This window comes from Erpetoichthys calabaricus, chromosome 5 (genome assembly GCF_900747795.2).
Source record: "Erpetoichthys calabaricus chromosome 5, fErpCal1.3, whole genome shotgun sequence".
Classification (NCBI taxonomy): domain Eukaryota; kingdom Metazoa; phylum Chordata; class Cladistia; order Polypteriformes; family Polypteridae; genus Erpetoichthys; species Erpetoichthys calabaricus.
In genome coordinates this window covers 110,335,536-110,356,244 of record NC_041398.2, presented here as the reverse complement: position 1 = coordinate 110,356,244, position 20,709 = coordinate 110,335,536, and the positions used below count along the sequence as shown (strand labels likewise).

The 20,709-nt window shown below is 37.4% G+C and overlaps 2 protein-coding genes across 2 annotated transcripts in view; both read left to right on the top strand.

Moving 5' to 3' along the window:
* The window catches only part of slc30a9 (solute carrier family 30 member 9), a 990,624-nt gene that overhangs the window by 757,642 nt on the left and 212,273 nt on the right, over nt 1–20,709 (top strand). The gene's annotated exons all lie outside the window — the stretch shown is intronic.
* grxcr1a (glutaredoxin and cysteine rich domain containing 1 a) overlaps nt 1–20,709 on the top strand; it is a 48,056-nt gene that overhangs the window by 23,339 nt on the left and 4,008 nt on the right. The window contains exons 3-4 of the mRNA XM_051928336.1: nt 11,359–11,598; nt 15,529–15,594. Of these exons, the coding sequence (XP_051784296.1) occupies nt 11,359–11,598; nt 15,529–15,594 (306 nt within the window). The remainder of the gene's footprint in view (nt 1–11,358; nt 11,599–15,528; nt 15,595–20,709) is intronic.

The following is a 20,709-nucleotide window of genomic DNA, read 5'->3' as shown; positions in this document are numbered from 1 at the left end:
TATTGCATTTTTTAAATTTCATATGAGAGCTTAAACTTTATATTTGCATGTTAATCTCTCACATCATATTTTATCATTTTGATATCATGTTTATACAATTTAATATCACACTTTTCAAATTTGTTATCTAGCTTTTGAAATTTTCAATCAAACTTTTAAAATTTGATATCATGCTTTTAAAATTTGATATCAACATTCCCAAATTTGATATAACATTTCAACAGCTTGATATCAAATTTTAAAAGCATGATATCAAATTTTAAAAATTTGATTGAAAATTTCAAAAGCCAGATAATAAATTTAAAAAGTGTAATATTAAGTTTTATAAGCCCGATATCAAATTTCATAAAAAGGAAAATTGATTAAATGTTAAAACGCCTGTCATAATATATTAGCATTTAAGCTGTATTTTTTTAAATTAGGTTTCAAAAGTACAATTTCAAATTTCAAAAGCATGATATCAGATTTTAAAAGTGTGATATAAAATTTCAAAAGGTCGATGTCAAATTTTAAAAACTGGATATCAAATTTCAAAACCTCGATATAAGTTTTTGGATATCAAATTTAAAACCAATGATATCAGCAGCCTGCCATAGTTAGAAGATGAAGAACATGAAGAAGAGGTGCAGTAGTATCCTCTGCACCCCCTTACCACATGCGAAATTACTTGTGTGAAATGATACAGCCATTTTTCTATAGTTGCCAAACAAGATGCTGACTGGTAATGTCATAGCATTATTACTGATGTGATGAAACAAGTCAAAATCCCATTTGAAGTCTTCTTCCAGCTCAGCTCTAGACCATTGGTCAGCTCATATCTGGCAATTTATAGGAAAACAGCTGCATCATTTTGCACCATGTTTTCAAAGAGTCTATGCTAAAGAATGCCTTTCTCTATTAAAAGATAGAAAAAGTGGCTATTCCCTTTGAACATACAGCAATTTTATATGCATTGTTTTTGCAATTGCAAAAGTATTCTTAATAAAAGGTTTAACACATACAATAAACCACACAAAAGGTATTCTCTTTTTGCATAATGATCTAGCCAACTGGAAAATTAAAAAATAAAAATGACAGAAATATTCAATGTTTTGATCATTGTTTTATTTTGTGAGCAAGTGAAGTAAAGTTTATTAAATCTCTAGTATCAATAAATGTCATGTAATTGAGACAAAAAAACAAACAATAAAACTAGTAATATATATTTTTAAATCAAGACACATGCATTGAAAAAATACCAAAAAAGGACAGTAAGGAAAAAAATGAAATGTTAAATCTTTCTTCTTCACCCCTTTTTCTCAAAGCAATATATATTCTTACTTTTACTCAGAGGAAGTTGTTCCAGAATTATTTCTTAAAAGCTGTTTTCCATGTAAATGATGTGCCTTTGCTTACAAAATACTTACTTTGTCTTTAATTTATAATGACTAAATATTCTTTCATTTCATTTTTTCCTCTTTTATTTTTAGCTATAAATCTGCCAGACATTGGCAGAGCTTCTGTTTATTTTTCATTTGTCAAGACTGCACTTTATTCTGCATGAATATATAAATAAGTAGAAAGTTACAAGCACTTAACACTACAAATGTCAAAATGTAATTAAATTTAAAGGAAAGACAAAAAAAAAACTTCCAAAACTATCAAACATGGATCAAATATGAAGAATGTAAAAATATGCTAAAGAGCCCCTGGATCCTAACAGAGGCATCTCCTTATCTAACATAAAAAATAGTCTCTGTTGCTTACTCCCCATTATTTGTAAAAACTTTGACAAACTTTTAATCTGTTTTCATACAGAATGGAGATGGCAATGTTCCTGATACAATGGGCTTCAATAGCATCCCAACTTGAACAACAGCAAACAACATCAAATCATCCATAAAAAAATTAATGCTAGGCATCTAGTTATTGCTCAACACACCCCAAACAAATATTTTGTCTAAAATATTGTTACAGTAAACCACTTCGACAAAATACTCCTGTACACAAGAGGTATGTTTAAATGGCATGAGCCATTTCATTTGAAGAGCCAGATCTTCTCTTGTTCATTTGGACAAGGTACGAGAGGGCAGCCCTCCTGGATTGCATTAGACCCACTCAACCCTGTTGGGGCCTGTGGCTGCCACCGGTAGGCGTCTGGACAGTTCTGGAAGCCCTGGACTGCAGCACTTCCGCCACCTGCTGCCGGAAGATAAATGAAGAGCACCTGGAGCACTTCTGGGTGCAGTGTAAAAGAAGCCGCCTCACTCTGTTTGGGGAGCCAGAGTCAGGAGGTTGAGGACAAAGCTTGTGAAGAGGAGTGTAGGCGGCAGAAGAAAAAGAGAGAAGAGAAGAGAAAAGAAAGAGAGAAAAAGGGACTGAGCAATAGTGTTGTTGGCTGGTGATTTGTGCACTGTTCTGCAGAGGCAACAAGAGGAAATAAACGTGTGGTGTTTGGACTTCTGTGTCTCTGAACCTGTCTGTGTTTGGGTTAGGGGGCTGTACGACCCCTATGATTCTACAAATGATAACTAAATACAACATTGTAAGCTGATATTTAGAGCTGATTTTGATTATTTGCTTACCATGAATTCATTGTCATTATGTCATTTTTGAATATTTACTATTTGAAATGTACAGGTTAATTGAGTGATGTGTATTATTAGTGTAGTAGGCTGATGCATGGTTTATGTGTTAACCTTTTCAACTGCCAGATTTCAGGTAAACAACATTAAGCCTGAAAAACGTATCAAGCTAAACAGGAGTGAAGTGTGTTCTGGGAAAGCTGAAAGGCAAAGTAGGACCTTAGAATGTTTTGTTTAGCCAATTTGTTTGCAACTTCAAGTATCTTTCAATGGGAGTCAACCTTGGCTTATGTGATAAACATTTCAGCATTTTGAGAATCAGCATTCAGCATTTTGAGTAATCCAGGTGTGCACTTAATTTGGGCGAGAAGGAGGGAGAACATGATGCCCTTTTATTAGACTTTTCCCAAAAAGTGTTTTCTCTGTTCAATTCAAGTTTAGTTCAATAGTTCACTTTTGCAAAAATGTAGTGTTTGGTTCAGTTTCTGCTTTTCTGACAATTTAAGAGGGGCCAAGGACATTTAAACAGAGCTTGCTATTTGCTAAGGTGTTGGACACATGGAAAAGGAACTCTCTCTTTGGTAAGAATTTTTTTTTTTGCTTAGGGATATATAATTTGTAACTAAGGAAATGGACCATCTGGGAAATGTCATCTGGAAGTTCAATGAAGACTTGTTAAACCACCCAGGCTGTATTATTCTTTCATATTGCTTTTATTTGCTGCGATTGATTATCAGGCAAATAAAATATAATTTTCAAGTCAAAGCCTAAACTCAATGTCTCTGTTCGATCATTGATTTTTAGAATAGCCAACAGGTAGGATTGATCATTCCTTGTCTGGCTGCAGTCTCTTAAGGGTAAAAAGAATGCTTTGTGAAGTCCTCTGATGGTGGTAAACTGAGTTTAAAGTGGTCCCTAGGGTTAAATATGCAGGATATAGTAAGGATAGTAATGCGGGTAAAAGGTTACTGGTTACAGGTAGTTGTATAGCTGGTTTTGACATTTATTCTTATTCCTTATTTACAAAAGAACTTATGGGGTTAGTTGGTATCTTTCATGTTAGGTGCACGTCACAGGTGATCTAATGATGTAATAAACCAGCTGAGATGTGTGTGTTCAATAACAGTTTAAAAACAATATAATTAGTATAGCAGCCATATTGATTTCAAATTGTAATTAGTATAGCACTCATATAGGTTGATTCTTTTAAGTCTCATTCTGGGGAGGGAGATTATGAAGCACATTGCAATTTATGAAAGGCCCAGTTTGTTATAAGTGCACAATAATATTTACAATTTGAAACCACCATGGTTGCTCTGCTGTTTATTTCTGTTTTGGTTTGAAAATGTTTTCATCTATTTAAATCCACTAAAAAGCTGCAAAGTGATAACACAGGATCCTTCTGTAATATTTGCTCTACGTTTGCAATTTTACGTTTAATCACACAATTTTTGACATTTAATAGAAAAATTAGGGTATACTTTTGCATGTAAGTTTTTCTACTGAGCTTATGTACAAGAAAACATTCTTTTAAAACAAAATCTAAATAAACAACACAGTGGCCTTATTGAATGTATTTTAACTATCACTGTGCATTTCTAGCAATACAAATACGTGGCATAAATCATTCCAGGGGAGGGGAGTGCCTTGCTAGTGGCCACTAGGTATCAGTAGTGTATGTGTATATCTTCATATATATATGTTGCTTAACCTATCATTTTTTTTCTTTAAAACTGTAGGTCATGTAGTATACATCAATATAATTTTTTTTGTCTTCATTAGGAGCAATACAACAATGATACTCTCAAGCCAATACAACCAATTTAAAGTGCATACGTCAAACATAGTACCTTATATACATCCGCTCTGCTAAGAACATTAGTAGTTCAGTTGTGTGTTAGCAGTCGACAGATAAAACCTATGTAATGGCACATGCTTACAAATTGTAAAACTGAATAAATATTCAGTTGCCAGCATGGTAATCATGCAGGAGAAGTCTTATTCCTTCTGCGTATTAAGTTAGATACTGGTGATATTTCAGCAAGTAGATTACCATTCGTCTTGCATAGACAACAATTTCTAATAGTTTTAGCATTTGCTATAACTATAAATAAATCTCAGGGCCAAAGTTTTGACCGTGTTGGAATATACCTGTGGACTAAAACTGAACAAAGCGAAAATTAATCATTGTTGTCTTGTACCTTTAGCTTTACTACTAGAGGCAATGTTATCAGCATAGAAAACTTTCACAATTATGATATTCTGTTGGATGGGGCTGTTTGATGCCTAAAAAAAAGTTTATTTATAAATTGAGCCTAAATTTATTAGGGAATATATTGGTTTCCTGTTCAATCCAGGAGGTACTGGGCACCATTTCCCTTAACTTAACAATGCTTTGCTCCTACATTTGTGATTCAATAACAGACTAGACCTTCTTCTTTCTGTTTTAACTTACTTTATTAGACAGTAATAACAAGCATTTCAAGTTCATGTTATGAAGAAAATGGCGCTATGAAATTATTTATCCATTTGTCAACAATAAAATGAAAAGTGGCTGTCTATTGAAGTTGACATTGAATTGCAAAAAAAAGAAAAGAAAGAAAGTAAAATGTTAAACAGTTACTCCACTGCAGTGGACACCTTCTAACTAAGAACTTTGATGTATAGGGTTCATGTCTGGAGAATAAAAATACACTGCAAGCTATTTTAATTAATTTAAGCAATGGGGTTTAGAATAACTCTGCAAAATATGAGCTACCCCTGATGGTAACAGAATTTTAGTACCAAGTCTATATGGCACACTCCTTGGAAAATGAGTTATTTTGAAACAAGGAAGATAAGGAAACTAGTACCGTAAATAAAATAATTGTTGCTTTCTGCTGTTACAATGCATAGAGAAAAGGAAAATGTCATCCATCCATCCATTTTCCAACCCGCTGAATCCAAACACAGGGTCACGGGGGTCTGCTGGAGCCAATCCCAGCCAACACAGGGCACAAGGCAGGAACCAATCCCCGGGCAGGGTGCCAACCCACCGCAGGACACATACAAACACACCCACACACCAAGCACACACTAGGGCCAATTTAGAATCGCCAATCCACCTAACCTGCATGTCTTTGGACTGTGAGAGGAAACCGGAGCGCCCGGAGGAAACCCACACAGACCATGCAAACTCCACGCAGGGAGGACCTAGGAAGTGAACCCAGGTCTCCTAACTGTGAGGCAGCAGCGCTAACACTGCGCCACCGTGCTGCCCCAGTGCAATATTATGAATGATTAAGTATTCTATATTTCTGCAAAGTCAAAGGAACACCATTGCTGACAGGCTTTTTAAGTAGGAAACCAATCATAAATGAAAGTAATCGTGGGGTTATTTAGTGTATTATTATGGGTTAGCATATCTCTCTATTATAAAAGAAAAGCTTGAGACAAGACTATTGCCAAGAGATCTTTTCAAGTCCCACCCTCCTCTCAACCATTTTCAACCATGCCCATGGTCCTTTCACCTCTCATTTGTGTGAATGCTTTTCTCAGACACAGTTCCTGCGCTCTCAGCTCTTATAAATTTTTATGTTTTCTTCACTTTATGTTCCCAATAAATGAAGACTTATTATGTCCAAATCTTATTGAAGAATTTCATCCCGAAGGGTTATCAGCAGAAGAAATGAGTACACGGGCAATCTTAGCACCAAGAAACGATAAAGTCAAACGAATTAACGCGAAAATTGTCGATCAGTTACATGGCAAATTGGTTAAATGCGTATCAATAGACTATACTGAAACAGTTGGTGGTGATGGTGCGGAAGATGAAAAATATCAACTTACAATATCCCGTCGAATATCTAAACTGTTAACACCGTCCGGTCTTTCACTGGCCGAATTACTGTTGAAAGAAGGATGTATCGTAATGTTATTGCGTAATTTATGTCTGAGTGATGGGCTATGGAATAGGACAAGATTAGTTGTATTTAAAATTGGTCGAACAATTCTGACATGTAAAATTTTAACAGACAACAAGAAAGGTAATGTAGTACAGAAGATCTTCTGCCATCATTCTGTTTTGATTCTGCCTCACTGGTATCTTCTGCCTCTAATAAACCTGTTCACCTGTAGTACAACAAACCTAGCTTCTCATCATGCTTTACCCAACTATTGCTTGTACTTGGGTAACTGAGAACGTAATAATTCTGAAGATCCCTTAGCAGTCCCATCTATTACTCACAACTTCTTAAGCACCTTCATCCTCCCAGAAGTAGATGGACTCTGAGCGCAATTTCTCCCAACCATCCAAGAACAGTCTGGTGATGAACAATGCCTTTTCCAGCATGATGGAGCATCATGCCATAAGGCAAAAGCGATAACTAAGTGACTTGGGGAACAAAACATCGAAATTTTGGGTCCATGGCCAGGAAACTCCCCAGACCTTACTCCCATTGAGAACTTGAGTTCAGTTCTCAAGAGGCAGGCGGACAAACAAAACCCACAAATTCTGACAAACTCCAAGCATTGATTATGCAAGAATGGTCTGACATCAGTCAGGATTTGGCCTAGAAGATGATTGACAGCATGCCACGGCGAATTGCAGAGGTCTTGAAAAACAAGGGCAAACACTGCAAATATTGACTCTTTGTAAAAACTTTAATGCAATTGTCATTAAAAGCCTTTGGAAGTTTTGAAATGCTTGTAATTATACTTCAGTATACCATAGAAACATCTGACAAAAAGATCTAAAAACACTGAAGCAGCAAACTTTGTGAAAACCAATACTTGTGTCATTCTCAAAACTTTTGGCCATGACTGTAGAAAGTGAAACAGTGGACTAAAATGGTACTTTTTATTGAAAGAAAGTTAGTGCCAGAATTATCCAATTATTTTGATATATTTATGTGAGGACTGTTTAAATCATTTAAAACATCATTTCCTTTTGTTTTCATATGTTGTTTATTTTTTTTATCATTAATTCAATGACATCATTCATTTACAAATTTGTGACTCTCATTTCCACGAGTGTTGCCATTTTGTGTTTTAGTTTCATGGACACTGTCATTTTAGAGTTTCTGGTCTCCTGGATCTTATGTGGTTGCTAGTCATGTCACTCATATGTCAAGTGTCCTGTGATATCATGGTGGCAACATCTCATAGCATGCAAAGGTTAAAATTAAAACTATAAATGGGAGTCCTTGTGAACAACATTCCTTGACCATGGTAAATAACGTCTGGCTTCAACTTTGGTTTTGTTTTGATACCCTTTTGTACTTGGACCATCATTATTGATTCAAGTGTGTCAAGTTCATTTCTTGTTGCTCAGCATTTTGCATGACTATCCCTTGAGTTATGACATTAGTGCTGATCTCTGCTACTTCATAAATAATTAGACTGATCATTATGAATCATCAAACGAGTAGAGGTTGGGCCATCAATTTATTTTTCTAAGCAGTTATACTATTAGCTGTCACTTGCTGGCGTACTCCATTGTTTGTTAGAAGAGTTTTATAGCAGGGAGATCAGCATTGTGCTTCTCCACAATTCAGTTTATGTTAACTGTTCAGTCTCTTTAGGTTTACCTGGCTTGTACACACTACAATATGAAATGTTTTTGGAAACCAGCTGTTAATCTGTTCAGAGTAAGGCTGTGTGATCCTAAAAAACAGGATGAATCTGCAGGTTATCCTACTGAATATTATGTCTTTAGTCATATGGTTATGAGTGTACTATCTAGCAAATATTGAAAGAATGTAGTTTTGTCTAAACTCAGAGGCAAGACATTGCTTGTCAAAGTCTAAGCTTTCTGGTGTGTATCTTCTATTAAACTACAAGGATTCAAGTGCTTCCTTTTTGGCTCTGAAGGGTCTTTTCTTGTATCTCAGGTCTGTATTTTAATTTAAAATGAGTTACTGGTAGATACTAGTAGTTGTACCTTATTACTATGTTGATGGTTAAATTAAAGACCCCAACAATGTGTTTCTGTTTGATGTAGTCAAAAGCAAGCAGTGTGCTGCTCATCCATGTAGTGATTTTTCACTTGAGGTGGCTGTAAAAATAACAGTTCAGAAATTACATATTGTAGTTGCATTATTCTGGAATTTTCAGAAATAAAATCTGCCACATCTGATTCTTTCCGAAATTACACCTCCATTTTAAGAGCTTTGCTGTTTTTTAGAATAAAAATTGCATATCTAATTTAAAAAAGAGAAAATGTAAAACCAGGTAGCCTCACAGAAGCACTGGTCAAAGATTGTGTATAATTTGCATTTTATCCTCATGTTTGGATGTCATCTCCTGATGCTGTAGTTTCTGATGACATCCCAAACAAATTAGGTGCATTAGTCATTTAAAATGTGCCTGTGGTGAGTTTGAATTGTGTGTGAGGGGTTAGTGCATTGAACTGGTGATTCATTCAACGCTGTTTTTTTTTTCCTTTTAATGCTGTTGTGTTTGCCCACAGCCATGTGCTCCATCAAATTTTCCCGGTTCATCAACAGTCATAACCAAGGATAGACTAGGCTAGTGAGGACACAAACAACAAATAAGGTGCAAAAGTGCAAAGTGTGTTTTACTAAAACATTCAAAATGCAGTGTCAAAATCTTTAACAAGTAATTCATAAAGCCAATAGTGTAGTGAGGAAGTTAACATACAATGGATAAATACAATAAATTGGTAAATCCAAGGGTAAAATCACAGTCAGAATCAACTTCCATTCATCAAGTTCTCGCTCTCTCCCTTATCTTCCTCTGCTCATCCATCAGGCATGCTCAGTAGGGTTGAGACTTTGCCGAATGTGATCATTAATCGATCCCTCCCGCCCATACTACCTCTGCCAGTACCTGCTGGGATGCTCCCTCATTCTGCCACCTTGCATTGGTCCAGCAGAACCCCTGGAACCCACCATCATCCCAGCTGTACCTAATCATCAGGGCTGTCCCACCTCAGGAACGCCTCTGTTTACACTTCTCCATGGGGCTTCCCTGACCACTCACTTCATCCTCTTGCACTTACCCCAACAGAATTCTGCTCCCTGTTCTCTCCCTGTCCACTTTATTCCTTTCTCCCTTTTTCCTTTCTTACTCAGTACTTTTATACAGCTCTGTGAGTGTAGGTGTGCTAAGCAATCTGTAGAGCATTAATGAAGGATGGATGTGTCAACCACTCTCATGCACATTAACAATCAGTCATCCAATTCCTCCATTAAAAATTCCATGTCTGCTCATTTCTCCTGTGCACACCTACACCCACAGAATCTGAACCGCACTGATAAAAACAAACTATGCCTATTCAGATCAGTCATGGCACCCAGACACATTTCACCATAGCGATGAGCTGCAGTTCCCCACAAAAAGTAAATGGAAATAGTGGGTTTAGAAATTCAATGGATGATGGAACTTTTAAACATACAGTACAGTGCTCTTGTTTCTGAACTAACAGTTTCTGGTTAAGTCATGTCATTTTCAAACCTGCTTAATACATACCATGGTCACAGAAGAGCTAGAGCCTGTTCTAGCAAGCAGAGGGTACAAGGAATAAACCCTGGAGAGGGCACCAGTCCATCTCAGGGCAAACACACACACACTAGGACCAATTTGGCCAATTTACCTAACGTACATGTCTTTGGACACTGGGAGGAAACTGGAACTTCGGACACTGGGAGAAATCCACACAGTGAAGGCCCAAGCATGTTGCTTTCCTTGCTCTGAGGCAGCAGTGTTACCACTGCACCACCTTTCTGATTATGTAGATTTTTACTAAATACCCAAAATGTCACATTTAAGCCTACAAAAGGATAATATGAATATAGTAGGGCGGCACGGTGGTGCAGTGGTAGCACTGCTGCCTCGCAGTTAGGAGATCTGGGTTCACTTCCCGGGAACTCCCTGTGTGGAGTTTGCATGTTCTCCCCGTGTCTGCATGGGTTTCCTCCGGGCGCTCCAGATTCCTCCCACAGTCCAAAGACATGCCGCTTAGGTGGATTGGCGATTCAAAATTGTCCCTAGTGTGTGCTTGGTGTGTGGGTGTGTTTGTGTGTGTCCTGTGGTGGGTTGGCACCCTGCCTGGGATTGGTTCCTGCCTTGTGCCCTGTGTTGGCTGGGATTGGCTCCAGCAGACCCCCGTGACCCTGTGTTTGGATTCAGCGGGTTGGAAAATGGATGGATGGATGGATGTGACTAAACATAACCTTAAAGTCTGTTTCAGTTTTTGATTTCTAAAAAAATTGCAAACCCTTCTGAAAACACATTTTCACTTTGTCTGAGTGTAGGTTAATGGCAAAAATGGGAAATTCATCTATTTAAAACTAAATCTACAACACAATAAAATGTGAAGATAATGAAATGGTCTGAATTCTTTCTGAATACACAGAATACACACACATATATTTTCATTAGGGCGGCAATATGGCGCAGTGGGTAGTGCTTCTGCCTCGCAGTTAGGAGGCCTGGGTTCGCTTCCCAGGTCCTCCCTGCATGGAGTTTGCATGTTCTCCCCGTGTCTGCATGGGTTTCCACCGGGTGCTCCGGTTTCCTCCCACAGTCCAAAGACATGCAGGTTAGGTGCATTGGTGATTCTAAATTATCCCTAGTGTGTGCTTGGTGTGTGGGTGTGTGTGCGCACCCTGTGGTGGGCTGGCGCCCTGCCTGGGGTTTGTTTCCTGCCTTGCGCCCTGTGTTGGCTGGGATTGGCTCCAGCAGACCCCCGTGACCCTGTAGTTAGGATATAGTGGGTTGGATAATGGATGGATGGATGGATATTTTCATTATGAAAAAATAATCTAATCGTTTTTTAACTTTTATTTTTCAGCCAAACTTAATGCTGGAGTTTGGAAGAATTGTAATTTATACCACCAGTTTCCGAGTGGTAAGAACAACCTTTGAACGATGTGAACTTGTGAGGAAGATATTCCAGAATCACAGAGTTAAATTTGTCGATAAAAATATTGCATTAAACATTGAATATGGAAAAGAACTGGAGGAACGGTGCAAAAGGGTGGCAGAATCACCATCTCTTCCTGTGGTCTTCATTGATGGGCATTATCTTGGGGTAAGGCATCTTATAATACAGTTTTCTCTGCAAATGTTAGCAGTCAGTATTAATAAAATGAAAACAGTAAAAAAAAAAAGTAAATGTTTTTAACACAGTATACCTGAAGGTCCCTCTGTACTTTGTTAGCAAATTAAAACTATTTTATGAAGAAAAAATAACTTTCCACTTTAAAGCAGGAGCTTTTGTTGCCATAAGTGCGCATATAGAAATTTTGTAATAGTGTTTGTCATATCATACTATACCTTATGCTAATTATTCTGTAACTAAAGTGTAATGTGCACTCCTTTAGTTTGTGTACTGTACTAGAACTAAAGTGTGACTAACATTAGACTATTCAGTAAAAAACAATCATTGTATATACTGACAATGGGCTCAGCATTCTGTTAACATTTCTACTGCACTTTATCCAGCTTATTCTTAGCAGCTTCTCCATATTTTTATTTTGTATGGTTTTGAAACTGAAAATGTTGTCAATCAAAGTTAATGAGATAAAACAGCAATGAACTACCAAATCCTTAGCATTATGTTACTGTTGGTGACTGTCGCAAGAATTAGAGGAAAACAAAGGTTGATTGTTACAGTGAATAGAATTTGGTTGTGAAGCTTATTAGTAAGACTCCATTGTTCCAGCTGAAGGTAATGAAATTAAACAAACTCAAAACCTGTCATATTTTATTTGAACATTTTGAAAAAAATTGAACTAACCAAGGCCCATCACTAAACTGGCTTTGGTACAATGTCCCTCTTGTGAAAGAACACAGTTTTGGTGCAAAAAGTAAAAGATACGCAAATAAACATTGACTGCACGTTTACCCAGCCACCATGATAGTTAGCATGATGCATACACAGTATATACATAGCATAACTGAACATTTTTCTTTCTTTACTTTGTGATCTACATAATTATTCTGAATCTGTCATTTTATCTGTTCACACTACCATTTATATACACTGTATAATTGCTAGGCAGTCAGTATTAAAATGTTAACAGGGTGGCCCATATTTATGTATATTATTGAAAAGGCATTATTGTCAGGAAACTGCCAATGTTATTATCAAGTAATATAATGAAACATGAACATTAAGAACCTTAAATGTTTTTTCATCCCCTGTTGTCCATGGTGTGGTACACCAATGCGCCATCCACATTGATACACGCCTGAAGACAAAGAGCAATGTTGACACAGGCGGCTTGGCACATCTGTACTGGTATCCTCTGAAGTTCTTCTGTGATAGCTGCATGTAGCTCAGCCACATTGTGGATGGGATGTTGATACACCTTGTCTTTTAGGTAACCCCACAGGAAAAAAGTCTGGTAGGGTCAAATTGGGAGACAGAGCCGGCCATTCCACAGGCTCACTTCAGCCAATCCAGTGTTGGAATGTTTTGTTCAACAACTGTCGCACTGGTACGATATAGTGTGATGGTGCCCCATCTTGCTTACATTAATGTCCAGTCATCGTTAAACCCATTCCCAGGCTACATAGTGATGCCATTTTCGTAACCTTTCGCATAGCAGTTTACATGCTACAGCCAGTGAAACATCATATACATAAATATGGGCCACTCTGTACACACACACACACACGCGCGCGCACACACGCACACACACACACACGCACACACACACACACACACACACACACACATATATATATATATATATATATATATATATATATATATATATATATATATATATATATATATATATATATATGTATATATTAATTGTGTATACATGGGTCCAGTCTGTCCATTAATACAGTTTTAAACATTAATTTTGACACTATAAGTGTTTACTTTAACACTATTACTTTGTACTGTTTCCTTTAATGTCAGTATTTTATGGTTCTGTGATACCTGAGACACCAGTATATTCCAACTTTTAATTGAATTTTAAAAGAAAACCAAGAAAAATATAGAATTCCTTCAAGACTGCAAGAATTACATCCTGTCCTCAGTAACACAACAACATAACAAAATTCATACAAGTCATTTCACTCTACAGCACCCCTAGCACATCTTCTTCCACCACCACCACTCACAAGTCCTCCTTACTGTACAGCCTGTGTTGAAACCTCCACCTAACAGTTAAACAGAAATGGCAACTTCAATGAAAATGTCTGTGCTCATCTTTCCAGGAATGGCAAATGGAATAATGTTTAAAGAGTCAAGTCTTTTGTTTTATGTTTCGGGATTTTGTGAATATATAAGAATTATGTGTGTCCTGTTTAGGTGACTAAAGTTTTTCTCACAACAACAATACAACACAACAATACAAGTTCATATTTTACAACATTTTAGGAGTAGACGTAACCGTATACACTCCATACCTACTGATTCTGGCCATTGTTGACTAAGTTGTTTAGACTGAAAAGAAGCATTGGAAAGGTGAATAAATTATGACAATGACTTATCAGAAGCACCATCAATTGTTGTTTGGTTGAATTGACTTTATAATCAAAAGTAGCATTATGTCTGCAAGGTTATCCCCACAGTTCTGAACAAAATAATTCCATAAGAAAACTAAAACTGATGAATAGTGATAGAGAATCTGCTAATCATCTCCACAACACCTCATGACTGGACATCCACTAAGGCTTCATCTCATCGATTGCTATCGTAATGACGTATTTTATGATCAGAAAGATCAGCATCAGAGAATTAAATAATTACTGAAATGTTATATTATAGTTTGGGTAACTTGGTTCCTAGGGCACAAAGCCTACTGACACTCATGTCCGAATTTTTCCCATGAGGACCAGTGGTTTTACTGGTTCAGCATTCTTTCTAAAATCAATACCATCCTCAAATTTATTTGGAAGTTCTTCTCCTGGCACCACCTCTGCAATGTTTTGGCCTCTTCCTCAAAATGTCCTACATTGCTAGAGGTATCAATCAAACCTGTATCATTTGCTAAACAATTGCTTTCAGATCCTTTCAAGCTGTTAGTATAGATATAGGAGAGTATCAGGGCAATCACTACATCTTGTGTACCTCTTATTCCTGTATGATGGACTGTAGAAATGTAATTATCAACCATAACAAACTTTTCCCTGTTAAGGACAAAGTCAATAATTCATTGGGTGACATAGGTTCTACTTTTCTTTGTGATTTCTCTCGTTAAATGGGGTATTCCAGGTTGTTATTGCAGTTTGACATTTAATAAATACCGTTGCTCCACAATGCTTTGTTTTTGGAGTTCGATTACATTTTAGTTTTTATAAAATAATAACTGAAACACAATTGAAAAATGAAAGTTTGATCTAGGCGGCACGGTGGCGCAGTGGGTAGCGCTGCTGCCTCGCAGTTGGGAGACCTGGGGACCCGGGTTCACTTCCCGGGCCCTCCCTGCGTGGAGTTTGCATGTTCTCCCCGTGTCTGCGTGGGTTTGCTCCGGTTTCCTCCCACAGTCCAAAGACATGCTGGTTAGGTGGACTGGCGATTCTAGATTGGCCCTAGTGTGTGCTTGGTGTGTGGGTGTGTTTGTGTGTGTCCTGCGGTGGGTTGGCACCCTGCCCAGGATTGGTTCCTGCCTTGTGCCCTGTGTTGGCTGGGATTGGCTCCAGCAGACCCCCGTGACCCTGTGTTCGGATTCAGCGGGTTGGAAAATGGATGGATGGATGGAAGTTTGATCTACTGGCAGAAAAGATGGGATACAAGTATAAGCAAACAATTTCAAGTCACACTTCTTTTACAGTATATTGTTTTCTTATCATGCTGATCTTTATATTTATAAAAAGGCACTTTGGTGGGATGTGCAGAGTAGTTTTGGCAAAACATGTTATTGCCTTTCATAATAAACATTCATAATTCGTTGCATAAAATGTTATTTATTGGACTATCACATGTACTGTATATGAGTTTTAAGTCTAGATGATATAATGTTTCTTAAGCTGCAATGATATTCTTGCTCTTCAACAGGGAGCAGAAAAAATATTAGCAATGAATGAATCAGGAGAGCTGCAGGACCTTTTGACTAAAATTGAGGTAGGTCTTCAAGTGTTCATTTTTGTGCTGCTACGAATATTGCTACGGCTGTGTTTTCTTTTTATACATCTGTGAAGATCTTGAAATTAAAAGATAACAACATAAAATATTTTTGAATCAATTAATTATTTTTCTTTTAACAACTAAACACAGTAATAAAAAGAATCCAAACCAAACACACTGCAAATACAATAATATACTCCAGAAAAAAATCCATTGAATTCAGCACTCACCCAACTCAGAGAGCTAAGCACAGGCCTGACATGCTTACCGGTACTTTACAATGACATTAATGAATTTTGAACAGTTTCTTGTAAATAGAATTAGATTTTTCACATTTTGACTTTTTTCTACTGAGTTTGAATGTTATATTAAGATTCTCTCCTTTAAGCAAAATGAGTGTTTATGCAAACAGTGTAGTATAGGAATATTGATTTACTGGTATATACTGGTATAATACATTTTTCATATTGCAATGCTGTCTTATCTGGTATTACCCCAAATACAGTTTCTCACAGGGAGCATTAGCTTCACGGGTGGTCCAGATTCAATGCTGAGGAATGCACTGTGGAAAAATAATTTTGCCTACAGTGCCCCCTCAAAGCCACAACAGTGACAAAATAACCATAACAACCATGCAAATTAACAAATAATAATTTTTGCTTATTTTGTATTAAAAAAATAATTTATTAGATTCAGTCAGGATACCCACGATAAAACTTGATAGAGATGAAGGCAACAGTTGCTACCACTAGATTAGCAATACAGTAATCCCTCCTCCATCGCGGGGGTTGCATTCCAGAGCCACCCGCGAAATAAGAAAATCCGCGAAGTAGAAACCATATGTTTATATGGTTATTTTTATATATTTTAAGCTCTTATAAACTCTCCCACACTATTATAAACATTTCACGCACAGTTATACAGCATAAACCCTTTGTATTCTCTTAGATATTAGGTAAGATTCGTTGAAATTATGTATGTAAACACAGTTTACATACAGTAAAACCTAAATATTATTTTAAAGATATCGAGCATCTCTGATATCAATACGTTACAGCCATTACAACAGACAGGCCACCAGCAATAAATACGTACAATACAAGAAAAATTGTATACAGTAAAATGTGTGTACAGCGACACTAAACTATGTACATGTAATAAGTAATGTACGTAAATAATTAATTATGGTTACTCACCAACAATGACACGACGACTTGTCCGATAACGATGAGTTTAATTTTACTGCACAACAAAGGATAGCGTTACAGCTCTTCTAAAGGAGCCTCTTCAGGCGACTGTTTAGCACCGCCGTTGTTCTTCTTCCATCACTCTTCAATCCAAATCCCTAAAGCAGATTCCATCCAGTCTACTGCCTTATCACGTCCACTTGCAACTCGTTTTGCGCCCTGATTAAAGGACACTGCGGCCGTAGATCTTATATGCTTTTCCTCCTTTTTAAATAAAAAGAATCGTGGACTCATTGATGCTGTAATTGTGTCCTGCAGCGGTGTAGCTGTTCCCCTCCTTCAACATATCCAAAACTTTTACCTTTTCTGCAATCCTGAAGCATTAGCAGTAACGTGCATTAATTCTGAATGAGTGAGATTAGACTTCCTGGTTAATGCAGCACTCCGTTGCTGAGCCAATCAGCAGCACACAGGAACTTAACTGCGTGCTCTGATTGGGTAGCTTCTCAGCCATCCGCCAATAGCGTCCCTTGTTTGAATTCAAATGCGTCCCTTGTTTGAATTCAAATGGGCAAATCAACTGAGGAAGCACATGTACTGTAGACCGCAGACATCCGCGAAGCAGTGAAAAATCCGCGATATATATTCACATATGCTTACATTTAAAATCCGCGATGGAGTGAAGCCGCGAAAGACGAAGCGCGATATAGCGAGGGATCACTGTACTCTATACCATAGGGAGTTGTCTTGGAGAGGCTCAGCTCTCACCAGCCACTCTCCAGTGCTGTATGTCGAGTCAGTGCATGGTCCACTTCTTCTCAAAGTCTGCATACTGCTAATCGATCAGCATGGTTCATGTTCCACTTTTATGCTTATGTTACCCAATTCCACATGATAATCAGTTCTGAAAGGTTTAAAGAATATCAGTGTCTGTCTGTTTTGCCACAAGTGAAAATTGCCAGGCCCCAAGGGGGAGGAAAAAACGGACCTGTAAATGAAATATGTACTAAGGACTAGACAGGGTCAAAACGGAATCAAAGGATAAAAGCAACTAAACTCAAAACATATACCAGAAATCAGAGTCTTATAGCATAACCAATAATTAATTGTAAAAAAATTACTAAGAAAGATTTACAAAGTATTCATAATATTGAACACTGACCTTTGTGCAACACTGGCTTCCATAGCATTGTGTAGATGATGTCACATGGCATAACTTCCAGTGCCATATCCCTATCGATGTCTTATTGACAGGGACACAAAATGGCATCACAGAAAACAAACAAAAAAAAAAATAGAATGATATAATACAATAATAAGTGTAAATACAAAACAAAACTACAAAGTGAGTTCTGCAGAGTTCCAAACCTAATAAAAAATAGAAAATCTAAGAAAAAGGCCATAAAAAATAGAAAATCTAAGAAAAAGGCCAATAAAAAAAATCACAAAGTGTTCAGAATAATTACACCGCCTCTGAAACATTAGCATGTGGGTGTCTGCAGATTTTCTTTGCAAACAGAACTGGACTACAGTACTTCTTTTGGGAAGAAAAGCTCAAGCAAGCCTGGATGAACCCTTAATCCATTGTCTGCCCTTGGAGTGATTTACACCAACTTTGAATGTTCCTTCTTGATTGAATTCAAAGTATTTTTTAGTCACATGTAAAACATTGCCACACTCCATCTTCTCCTTGAATTTACAAATATACTGTATGTCACACTTTAATTGCCTTTATTTTTTCATCATGTAAACATTAAGAGATTAAAACAGCTTTTTCATGCTACTGATGAATCCTGACTCATCACCCCTCTGGGCTTCACTTCTGATACTGAATTACCTTTAAAACCTTAGCTACTGACTTACAAATCTGTTAATTCTAACAGCCCACACCACCTCTCATCGTTGTATACACCATTACAGGCTACCAGACACTTGAGATGCCAGTCTTCTCATTATTCCAGCTCTCAGTGAATACTCATTTAGTGTGGACTCCTACACTCCTTGACTCTCACTCTAGGTCTGCCTGTATTGCTTTCCCTGCTGTGTTGTAAATCAACTGTACTCATGTTGATTTTAATCACTGGCAAAAATTATCCTGTACCCACTAATGTTTATTGTTATATGCTGTTTATCAGTGCTTACCATTATTCTAATACAGCTGGTAAATTTTTCTTTTGTAAGTCTCTTAACCCTTTCGGCCCTGGATTTTCAGTTTTTATAAGAAAATTATTTTGTGAGATATTCTAACTTTGGGGTGTCTAGGAAGCTCAAAAATGAAAAAAACAAAAACATTATCACTATTATTATGCAATAGCTGCCAAATACTTCAATCTTCGTGGGGAAATAAAATGGAAAGTGGTGTGCACAGTCCGGAAGCGTCCATTTTCACTTCCGTGTTTCACGGACTGTATGCCAGTCTCTCCAGTCTGCACTAATAGTAGCATGTCTGGTTTCAATGGCTGCAAACGTACCTGTGCTTTACAAAAATGGGTGCATATATATGTGCTAGTAATAGGATGTCAAGGCCGAAAGGGTTAATATGCATGCAAATCCATTATTTCATGAGGAGTGCTCTTCATTATGTGAATGATTAGAGCATGAAAGCTCAGTGTTAAGCCCTACTACCTTAGCACTCCGGAGTCTTTTTTTAAATTCCTGCCCTAGGTACAGTCTGTGTTTAATTTGCACACTCAGCATGATTGTAGATGAGGGTGCAAGTAGGCTGTGAGTAAGGAGAGTGCCACAGTTTTTGCAAGGATAGTTTCTTCCTTCCCCTGTCTAGGCCTGTCTAACCCTTACCATTACATTATGTTATATTATGTGTGAAAGAGAGTACCACATGTATGACCCTCACCCAGAACAAAGGACCCAAAACACAGCCCTATAGCAATACAAAGAATGTACTTAGCACAAATAACGTTTAACAGAGGAGGGAAGTGGAGAATACAAGAGAAACCAAATCAGAAAGCCATATTGCACAATGTCTGACCTAGTCACACCACGTACCTGCTTTTACTGTTCATATTCTGATACACAATACAGGCCACAGTTCTGCCCTACCAGGAGGAGCATTTGCTCAGCTCACCTTCTGCCTTTATGTTTAATATCCATCTGGTTGCAGGACAGTTTTATCCTACTTCTCCTTCTCCTCCTTTTTCACTTCTGGGCACTTCTGACCAAAGAAGAAAAGGACCATCCAGACTGTTAAAATTTACAAGTCCAGAAGCTCGCACATATGATAGTATGGGGTTGCGTCAATGCCCCTGGGCTAGACTAACTTGCACTTCTGTGAAGGCCCCATTAATGTTGAAAGTGCATACATATTTTGGAGCAGCTTATGCTGCCTTCAAGATGACATCTCTTCCATGGATGCTGATGCATATTTCAGCAAGACAATTTAAAACCACATTCTGTGTACCTTACAAAGTTATGGCTGCACAAGAAGAGGGCACGTGTGCTCTACTCGCCTGCCTGCAGTTCTAACATCTCCCCAAATGAGAAAGTGTCGCACATTTTGAAGCTGTTACATACTTTTAAGACTTGTTTGCAAAAAGAATGGGACCAAATTACACCTGAAACACTCAATAAATTGGTGCCTTCTGTAATCAAATGTTTATTAAGTGTTTTGAGAAGGAAAAACAGCAGTACAAAGTGGTAAATTTGTTTGCTTTTCAAACTGTTTTTGAAATATTTTGCAAGTATCAAAATCAAAATAAGTGTTTAGTTTTGAAGAGTTTGTAGAGTTAAGGTGAAGGTTAAACGTAAAGTTTTTAAGACTGGTAAGAGCAGCAATGATATATGGAGCTGAGACATGGGCAGTAAATGGAGTGCAGGAGAAGTTAGATGTGGCAGAAATGAGAATTTTGAGATGGATGTGTGGAGTTACAAAAAAGGGCAGAATAAGAAATGAGATAATCAGAGGTAC